This window comes from Hippocampus bargibanti, linkage group LG03 (genome assembly GCF_051943395.1).
Source record: "Hippocampus bargibanti isolate YZ-2025 linkage group LG03, ASM5194339v1, whole genome shotgun sequence".
In the NCBI taxonomy this organism is placed as follows: domain Eukaryota; kingdom Metazoa; phylum Chordata; class Actinopteri; order Syngnathiformes; family Syngnathidae; genus Hippocampus; species Hippocampus bargibanti.
Genome location: NC_142736.1, coordinates 9,674,000 through 9,684,911, shown reverse-complemented (window position 1 = coordinate 9,684,911; position 10,912 = coordinate 9,674,000). Strand labels below are relative to the sequence as shown.

General features: G+C 44.2%; 1 protein-coding gene across 1 annotated transcript; it reads left to right on the top strand.

Moving 5' to 3' along the window:
• Positions 1-5,826: 5,826 nt before the first annotated feature.
• Positions 5,827-10,121, top strand: sh2d7 (SH2 domain containing 7; the record flags this gene model as incomplete). The annotated part of the gene is given in 7 exon segments (XM_088993057.1): positions 5,827-5,924; positions 6,229-6,268; positions 6,270-6,395; positions 7,534-7,703; positions 8,326-8,335; positions 9,466-9,567; positions 9,600-10,121. Coding segments are annotated over 7 exon segments (1,068 nt in total), but the record flags the coding sequence as incomplete, so codon positions are not given.
• Between the last annotated feature and the right edge of the window lie 791 nt (positions 10,122-10,912).

The window sequence follows — 10,912 nt, the reverse complement described above, 5'->3', positions numbered from 1 at the left end:
AGCTCTGCTTCCTGTCTTTTCTTGAGCGGCACTGTCTCCAGTCCAAACATCATGGCTGGTCTGACCACGGTTTTATACACTTTTCCTTTCATCCTAGCTGAAACCCTTCTATCACACATCACACCTGACATTTTTCTCCAGCCGCTCCAGCCAGCCTGGACACGCTTCTTCACCTCTTTTCCACACTCTCGATTGCTCTGGACAGTTGGCCCCAAGTACTTAAAATCCTCCACCTTCTTTATCTCTTCTCCCTGTAGCATCACTCTTGCACTTGGATCCCTCTCATTCACACACATATATTCCGTCTTGCTGCGACTGATCTTCATTCCTCTCCTTTCGAGGGCATATCTCCACATCTCTAGTTTCTCCGCCACCTGTTCCCTGTTCTCGCTACAGATCACAATGTCATCTGCAAACATCATGGTCCAAGGAGATTCTTGTCTAACATCGTCTGTCAGCCTGTCCATCACCATAGCAAACAAGAAGGGGCTCAGAGCTGACCCCTGGTGGAGTCCCACCTCCACCTTGAATTCCTCAGTCATACCGACAGCACACCTCACAACTGTCTTACAGTAATGATACATGTCCTGCACCGCTCTGACATACTTTTCTGTCACTCCAGACTTCCTCATGCAATACCACAGCTCTTCTCTGGGCACCCTGTCATACGCTTTCTCCAGATCTACAAAGACACAATGCAATTCCTTCTGACCTTCTCTGTATTTCTCTATCAGCACTCTTAAAGCAAACACTGCATCTGTTGTACTCTTTTTTTTTTGCATGAAGCCATACTGCTGCTCACAAATGTTCACTTCTGCTCTTAGTCTTGCTCCAACTACTCTTTCCCAGAGTTTCATTGTATGGCTCATCAACTTTATTCCTCTGTAATTAGTACAACTCTGCACATCTCCTTTGTTCTTAAAAATGGGCACGAGTACACTTTGTCTCCATTCTTCAGGAATCTGTTCACCATCTAAGATCTTGTTGAATAACCCAGTCAGGAACACCACCGCCACCTCTCCAAGACATTTCCATACCTCGATTGGTAAATCATCAGGCCCGAGTGCCTTTCCCCCCTTAATCCTCTTCAGCGCCCTCCTCACTTCATCCTTGCTAATGCTAGCTACGTCTTGGTCCACAACAGTCACGTTTTCTACTCTTTGTTCCTTCTCATTTTCCTCATTCATCAATTCTTCAAAGTACTCTTTCCATCTTGCCATCACACTACTGGCACCTGTCAATACATTGCCATCTCTATCCTTAATTACCCGAACCTGCTGCAGGTCCTTACCATCTTTGTCTCTCTGTCTCGCCAGCCTGTAAAGATCAGGCTCACCTTCCTTGCTGTCCAGCCGAGCATACAAGTCATCATAGGCCTCTTGTTTGGCCTTTGCCACCTTTATTTTAACCGTGCGCTGCATCTCCTTGTACTGCTGTCAACTCTCGTCCGTCCTCTCAGTGTCCCACTTCTTCTTTGCTAACCTCTTTCTCTGTATACACTCCGGCACCTCCCCATTCCACCACCAAGTCTCCTTATCTACCTTTCTTCCACTCGATACACCAAGTACTTTCCGACCTGTGTCTCTGATTATGTTCACTGTAGTTTGCCAATCATCTGGAAGGACCTCTTGCCCACCCAGTGCTTGTCTTACCTCCTTCCTAAATGTCATGCAACACTCTTCCTTTTTCAACTTCCACCATTTTGTCCTCACTTCAGCCTTTGGTTTCTTCATCTTCCTCACTGCCAGCGTCATCCTACACACCACCAACCTATGCTGTCTGGCTACACTCTCACCAACCACTACTTTGCAGTCACTGATTTCCTTTAGATGGCGCCGTTGACACAAAATGTAGTCTACCTGTGTACTTCTGCCTCCATTCTTATAGGTCACCCTATGTTCCTGTCTCTTCTGGGAGAAAGTATTCACAATAGCCATTTGCATTCTCTTAGCAAAGTCAACCACCATCTGTCCTTCAGCGTTCCTCATCTGGAGTCCAAACCTGCCCATCACCTCCTCATCATCTTTGTTTCCTGCGCCAACATGTCCATTGAAGTCTCCACCAATTACAACCCTCTCACTTCTCGGGATGTTCTGTATGACTTCATCAAAGTCCAACCAAAATTTCTCCTTCTCCACCAGCTCACATCCTACTTGTGGGGCATACCCACAAACAACATTGAACATCACACCTTCAATTTCTAGCTTCAGACTCATCATTCTGATACTCTTTTTACTTCTAAGACATTCCTAACAAACTCCTCTTTTAAGATAACCCCAACTCCATTTCTCTTTCTGTCTTCACCATGATAGAACAACTTAAACCCTGACCCCAAGCTTCTAGCCTTGCTTCCTTTCCACCTGGTCTCCTGGACACACAGTATGTCTACCTTCCTTCTCTGCATCATGTCAACCAGCTCTCTACCTTCACCTGTCATTGTTCCTACATTCAAAGCTCCTACTCTTAGTTCTATACTCTTGGTGTTCCATCTCTCTCTTTTCCTCTGGGCACATATATAAGTGCCTTGCACGCTGGGCCTGAGAGACAGTAATTTCATCTGTGCTGTATAATGGGTTTATTTTGATCGTTCGTCCCTGATTCATTGCTTCTACGGGCTTTGATTGTTTGATTGTTAAATCATCAGGAAGCCAGGTGTTGAACAGAAAGTTGGTTTAATCTTGAAGAGAGCGGAGACATCGCTGTGTCGGCCAAGAGGAGGCATGAAGAGAGAGAGCGAAGAACTGGGAGAGCATTTATATATGGCGCACAGGGTGTGACGTGATAGTATGTGACGTAATGTAGATGTGACATCATGTAAGGGAAGGCAGGATATGACATATCAGGAAGTCCAAAACGTAAACAAAGATTAGAAAGCGATGTTTAAAGATGTTCGTATAGCGAATTACCCCAACACTGTATGTCATGCATATTAGCATATTTGACAATAACACATTGACTTTGATAGCGGTCGGTCTTTTAATAAACAAAAACGTAGCAAATGTCACATACATACAGGAGCTGTTGTCCCACCACAACTCAATGCTCATGCTTACTCCACCCAGACTGCTAGTGGACTCATTAGTTGTAAGGTCCTCCCTTCTCTCCGTGATGTCAAGCTTCCCCGACAAGGTTGGTTTGAGGGTTGCCTCAAACATTCACAACATAAGCACCGGACGTTACAATAGTAATAATGGATGTTATGACATAAATACAAGGAGGCCATGGCTTAGGACAGGGGTCGGGAACCTTTTTGACTAAGAGAGGCATAAAAGTAAATTATTTAGAAATGTTTTTCAGTGAGAGCCACACACACGCACGCACAAAAACACGCATGCACGTGCGGCCACTTTTCAACAAAATGTCACAATGTATTATTTAAAATAACTTTGTGACAGTACTCACCGTTAACATGAATGGTTTTCCATTCCTCATGATTGGTAAAAATCCAGCCAAACGATAGGAATGAAAGTCAACTTGCCGGGTCCACAGGCGAAGTTACTGCTAGCTAGCCTGCCCACGGCTCATTAGCTTCCACACTTGCTATCTGCAATATACTTCTCGCAGAAGTATATTGATGCTAATGTTAACATGGGGCGTGTTAAAATATCACTGACATTCGACTATTTCATCGACGTTATTGTTTAATTGCTAATTAGAATCGCGAATCCTCCGGTGCATTCAAGCTGGAGTGTACTCGTGATTTTTTTTACTCGTTGGGCTCATTTAAAGGGGCGTTTACCTGTTTCAACATGACGGCCAGTATCATCCAATCAAAATTGCACTTTCCGCCAACCTAGGTCAGTGTCATCCAATCAAAATTGCGCTTTCCGCCAACTGCAGCCCCAAGAGGAAATGAACGGCGAAAAAGCGAGAATATGTATTTAATTTTATCGGCGAGCCATATGCAATCATCAAAAGAGCCATCTATGGCTAGCGAGCCATAGGTTCCCAACCCCTGCCCTAAGGGATAGTTTGGTGTCATTAGTCACGTGAAAACATCGAGTAAATAAAGCCTTTGTGTAAAGCTTTGTTGCGAAGTATGGTAGCAATGGTGGACTTAGCATATCCGCTAAGACGCTAAATCAGACAAACGCACACCTCGTTCGTGTTTCTCAATGATCTCCTTCTTCTCCTCGACTGTAATTTTGTTTAGTGTCTTCTTCAGCTGAACACGAGCCTATGGTGGGGTCTTTTTCGCTCCCATAACAGCAAAAGTATCGTTGAAGACAATCGTCGTGTGTATTCAGATAAAGGGGTGTGAAAAGGTAGGCCGGCTGGGGCGCTGTACGGTCGTGTGCTTTGGTGTTCTTCCGCCGAAGATTACTCCGCCAGCCGTGGTGGGGGGGCGCTCCATGTGTATCCAGAAAAGTAGTGCTTATGCCAAGGTTTAATTTTCATAAATTTAACGTTCGTAAACCGCAAATTTCGTAAGGCAAGGTACTCGTAAACCGAGGCCCCACTGTATTGTCATTGGAGCAATTTGGAAATGGAGTATGTTAAAAATCTGAGCAAGGCTTTGAATGTACAGTTGCTGACTATCAAGTAACATTAAATAATCGACCCAACAATAAATTTCTCCTGGGAATTAGACATACCTGTACGGGTAATCTGAAATATTCACAGTGCTGCCTTGAAATTGTTAACTCACTTGAAATATTCCACAAATCATGTGCGTTTGTATACACGCGTTAGCATTAGCTTGTGGCGCGATGAACACCTTGACAACACAGGAACCTACGCAAGGATCCTGTTTGTGGACTACAGCTCTGCGTTCAATACCATCATCCCAGAACTCCTCATCCCCAAACTTCTCCAGCTTGGTGTGTCCCCCACGATATGCCAGTGGACCCTCAGCTTCCTGACAGGACGGACACAACAGGTCAGACTGGGAAATATATCATCCACAACACGAACCACGAGCACTGGAGCCCCGCAGGGATGCGTCCTCTCTCCATTGCTCTTCTCTCTCTACACGAACGACTGCACCTCAACGCACCCAGCTGTCAAATTCATAAAGTTCGCAGACGACACCACGGTCATCGGTCTCATCAAAGACGGCGACGAGTCTGCGTACCGACAACAAGTGGAGCGGCTGGAGCTCTGGTGCAGCCGTCACAACCTGGAGCTGAACACGCTCAAGACAGTTGAGATGATCGTGGACTTCAGGAAACATCCATCACCACAGCTACCCCTCACACTATCCAACTGCCTTGTGTCAACCGTTGAGTCCTTCAAGTTCCTGGGAATCACAGTCTCCCAGGACATGAAGTGGGAGGTCAACACCAACTCTATCCTGAAAAAGGCCCAACAGAGAATGTACTTCCTGAGGCTGCTAAAGAAGCATGGCCTGCCACAGGAGGTGCTGCAACATTTCTACACGGCTGCCATCACCGTTTGGTTCGGGGCCGCCACAAAAATGGACAAAATCCGACTTCAACGGACAGTGAGGACGGCGGAAAAAAATCATTGGCACCGCCCTACCCACTCTCGAGGACTTGCACACTGCAAGAATCCAAACTAGGGCGCGGAAAATCCTACTGGACCCTCCGCACCCTGCCCACCACCTTTTCCAGCTACTCCCCTCAGGCAGGCGCTACCGATCAATGCGCACCAAATCCAGCAGACATTTAAACAGCTTCTTCCCCCAAGCCATTAACTCTTTGAACTCTTTGAACTCTTTCAACAGTAGCCAAAATGGAACTGTATAGTGCCACTTAGCAGTTTTTTTTGACGACGATACTAGTGCAGCGTGTTCTACCGGAAACAAATTCCTTGTGTGTTCTACATACTTGGCAATAAAGATGATTCTGATTCTGATTCTGGTGTTGTCTGGTGGTGGTGGTGTTTATCCTGCCAGATAAAGCTATGGGCTGTTTTCGTATCCGCCTCAGTGACAGAGCCATCGGCTACATCCTTTCCTACAAGTAAGAAGTGGAAGCTAAAGATACTAAACACATAGACTATGAGAGAATTTAGTGAGTTTAGTTAAGAGGTGTAACATGCAAACAAGTGTTGCTAGGTGACTGCATGTAAGACACGTACCTCATATTTCCATTTATATAAAGATAGCTATGGCGTTGCTCCCATTTTTGCAGCAGCAAAAGCTTTCTTGAGATGAGATGTTATTTCTGATGTTAATTCTTTGTCAACCCATTGTCCACAGACTAGCACTGCATAATAGTAGTACTAATTTGAGCAAGAAAAATAAGTCGTCCATTTCCTCGACAGGGGCCTTGACAGGTGCCGTCACTGTGTTATAACCCAAAACTAAAAATGACTTTTTTTTCGCATCAGGTGACTGGCAAACCGTTTCCTGCATCAGTGATCTTATAGATCATTATAAAGTAAACCTAATCCAGCCATTGGGAGAGTACCTGGGAATCAGGTATTCTGAGGTGAGGTTTTTGAGACTAACCTTTAGTGCTCTAAAATGTGAGTGAATATTTGAAGTTGTTTACCATTCCACTGCAGGATTATATTGAAATCATGAAATAAAAGGACAGCCAAACATTGCCACTAGGAGGAAAATACAACATTACATTTTTGACAAGCAATTGCCACAGTGGAAAACTGGTACTCGTAACAGTTCAGTACCTGTTGTAGTCTGGTTGTGTATAGTGAAACAAGTTTGCTTTTAAGTAGCCCTAAAGCAGTGGTGTCAAACTGTAGTCCTCGAGGGTCGCCGTCCTACATGTTTTCCAAGTCTCCCATTGCAACGCACTAGTGATGTGTCATTCGCGAACGAGCCGGTTCTTAAAGCCGGATCTCTTAAGTGAATGAAGAGAGCCGGTGCCTAACAAGGAGCTGGAAATGGGAGCCGACATTTTTTTGTCCTCTATTCCCCGCCCCCAATCTTCGGTTAAAGCTGCACGTGATTGGTCGGTATCCGTGGTAGAGGAAGGAGGAGAGAATTACAGACACACGCAGCAGTGAGGAGAAAGGGGGAGGGTAGACAGGTGGACAAATTATTATATATTTTACTACTTGGTATGATGGCCTGATTAATATGAAAAGCAAATTAGTGACAGCTGATCATCAGAACAGAATAACCACAGGGAAAGTTAGTGGATGCTCTCTGTGCACATATAAATCAAGCCATATAAATAAAAATATTTGATATAGTGTATTTTTTACTTGAGTAATTCGTTTTTCACATAATTTTACATGATTTTTGTTAGTTCGTTAATTTAAGCAACAACAACAACAACAACAACAAAAACAACAAACAGAGGAGCCATTTGGGAGCCATAAGAGCCGGTTCTTCTCAGTGAGCCGAGCCAAAAGATCCGGCTCTCTGAAAAGAGCCGGAATTCCCATCACTACAACGCACCTGATTCAAGGGAACGGGCTCATGTCAGACTTCCACAGACCTTGCTGATGATCTGATCATTAGAATCAGGTGTGTCCATTGAGCCTGTTCCCTTCAATCAGGTACGTTGCAACAGGGAGACTTGGACGACAGCAGGCCTCTAGGACCGGAGTTTGACACCCCTGCCCTAAAGAGTCGATAACAGTGGTTGTTGTTCTTTCCAGGCAAACACGGGTGAAGTGTATGATGTGGTGAATTACAACAGCAAAGGGGAATCGGGAGAAAGTGTCCGTGCTCTGCAGGACCGTTGGAACCTGAATAACAAGAGCAGTGCTGGAAACAATCAAATGATCTGGGAACAAACAGATGGCGTACGCACCACTGTTCAGCCACTGTGACAGGTTGTAAATGATCGTATTTCCTATTTTGGTTACATTCGCGTAGTTCTATTGGTTTACATATGATATATATCGAAAATGTTTATTTAAACATGGAACGCCTGCTTCGGTTCGTGTTTCGTGTCGGACCGATTTAGATCGTTGGACCGGAAATTGTTGTGCGCGTACGTTTGCATTCGATCGGGGCATTCGAAGTAAACCACTGTTGAGTCAAGACGTATCACATTGCTTGTCTTGTGGTTTTTTTCTGGATCCCACAACACCGTATCTCCCTTACTATAGTGGAGAGCGCAACACCACCTTCATTGCCGCCGAAATTCAAAAACAAAAAACTGACTACAAGCCTATCTGTCATATTGTCTTTGCGTTGTCATGTTATTTATTCAGTTTTTTTTTGTTCTTTTTACTTCAAGATGGCGCCGCGAGTGGCTGTCTTTCCAGCAGCCCATGTATTTTGTTTTTCTACTTTCATTCCTTTCATCACTTTGCTGCTGTGAAATGTAAATTTCTCCACTGCGAGACTAATAAATGCAAATCCATCCATCCAACCATCCATCCATCCATCCAACCATCCATCCATCCACCAATCCATCAGTAGATTCCATGTCCTTTTCTCAGGTATGAAACAGTGACGCACTGTAAATGCTGGCGGATCCTGATTATTGGGTCAGTGCAAGGTTTTCTGTGTGTGTTAGCAAATTTGGTCGATCAATTTTTTGCCAAGGGTGGCCCGGTAGCCGAATGGTTAGCACACCGGCTTCACAGTGCAGACAGAGGTCGCCGGTTTGCGTCCCGGTCCAGCCTCCCTGTGTGGAGTTTGCATGTTCTCCCCGGACCCGCGTGGGTTTTCTCCGGGTCCTCCGGTTTCCTCCCACACTTCAAAAACATGCATGGCAGGCAGATTGACCACTCCAAATTGTCCCTAGGTGTGAGTGTGTGAGTGACTGTTGTTCGTCTTTGTGTGCCCTGCGATTGGCTGGCAACCAATTCAGGGTGTACCTCGCCTCGTGCCCGAAGACAGCTGAGATAGGCTCCAGCACCCCTCGCCACCCTAATGAGGAATAAGCGATGGATGGATGGAATTTTTGCCAAGTTCCACTAAAGAAGGCTTTTGATGAATGTACTCAGTATCATTTTGTCAATTGGTTGAGCGAAATAAATTCATCTGAATCAAAATACATTTTTCAGGTTGACAATAAAGCTACTTACAAAATAGACATTTTCCAGATTCTTTATTTTGTCCTGCGATTTGATAGCGTACAAGCGAGTAAATTAAACATACGGTGTTGATTGTTTCAATGTGTTTTTTTTTCAGTTTAGCAGGCAGGCACATGGCCAATTTGGAAAGTCAGTCTAAACTTGCACAGACCCCGTTTGACACTACCACCGGATAGACAGCTCTGCTCTAACAACATTTATTCATTCATAAATATGTGAACAGTAGGTATTAAAATCCACTGAATGCGTTATATTTTTTAAACCATCCCAACTGTGCGGCACAGCTATTGTTATCCAACTACAGTGCAACTGTGCTTTCTCCATTTTGAGACTTTCGTATGTGACTAGCAAATCACATCTATATCGCAAGTAAAGAAAACGCTTGGCAGCCTTCCCACTCACAGAAATGACTAGCATTGATTCGAAACTGCTGTCGCCCCGTTGCACTGTGCAAGCCCGAAGCTGATTTCAAATGCAAATCACAACAAAGAAACTTCTTATTTCAGTGTCAGCATGTTGAATTGACATGATTTCTTCCAGACTCCTGCTGTTCCAAAAAGAGGTGTTTCACTGCCATTCTCCCTGAGTGGATCTTTTTCTGGTACATCACAACGAAGCAATACTCAGAAGATCACAAACAGGGCAAAAAAAAAACCCACACACTTTGTCACCAGTCATCTTCATATTTATACACTGACACAAGCTATCCTGCGGACCAGGTGGCTCACTCTCAACAGACTCAGGGTGGCAGAAGCAAGTCTGTGCCAGTGATCAACAAAAACAAACAAAATCAACAAAAAGAGACATACTCAAACCAGTCTAAGATTCCATCACTCACAGTCTCAGCATCTCAAATCCATGCTCCTGCCAAGACGGTGATATGCAACACATATTTGCTTCATGACCCCACCAAGTCTTCACCGCTGAGCCACCTGTGGTCAGAAGAGCAGAGGTATGACCTGGAATTGTTTAAGTCCAACCCGTTATACCAGACCTCTGAAAGGTCTGAAAAGGGTTCAGCCTCTCAGAGAGCCATCATGTATGCGGAGATTGAGCAGAAGCCAGCAGTCATCAGTTTCCCTGACAGCACCTATGAACTGGTATCCAGCAAAGCCATAGAAAACCAGGCAAATACTTACGAGTGTCTTGATGACATAAAGACCAAGATGCCAAAATCTACATGGGGAAAAATGTGAGTCGCTTATAAAAAGCTGATATGTTGACCATATTTTCATGTTTCACTGTTTATGTTTTTTTTTTCTTTCCAAGACAAGACATGGATGAAATGTCTCCCCGATTACATGAAGAAATAAAGGGTAATGATTAACTTTGGGAGTGAAAATACAGATTTAGACAAAACCATATTAACACAAAAACAAGAACACTGTGTTTATCTCACAATAAATTGTTTCCTGTTCAAACATTGTATGTCAATTACAGTCAATAAATGTGAACTTTTATTGTACCATTCATTGCCTCTCACACTTTGCAATAGGGGAGCACGTGATGCAAGATATTTTATATGATCAGTCATCTGTCAATTTAACTTCCCGCTGGTCATCCTTCAAGGTCATAGATGAATTGGATTCTATGCCCGGCTCACTTGGGGTGAGAGGTAAATCTTGGGGCACCCGACAAATCGCACGGCACTAACAACTGTTCACACACACATATTCATACCCATAGACAAATGAGAGCAGAGGTTTCCAAACTCAGCCCTCAAGAGCTGCTCTTCTGCCTGCTTTCGATTTGTCCCTCCTGCAAGACACCCGATTCAAATGATCAGGATTTGTTAGGAGCTTCTTCACGACTTGCTGATGCGCTGATCATTTGTAGTTATTTGTACAAGAATCAAAGCTAGATATTTACACATCTTCAGTCCAAAATGTCACTTTATGACAGTTAAGTTTATATAAAAAGTCTCAAAAGCCTAGTTTATACTTTCACAACAACATTCATCAAAACATACTTGTGATTTTCAAGGTTC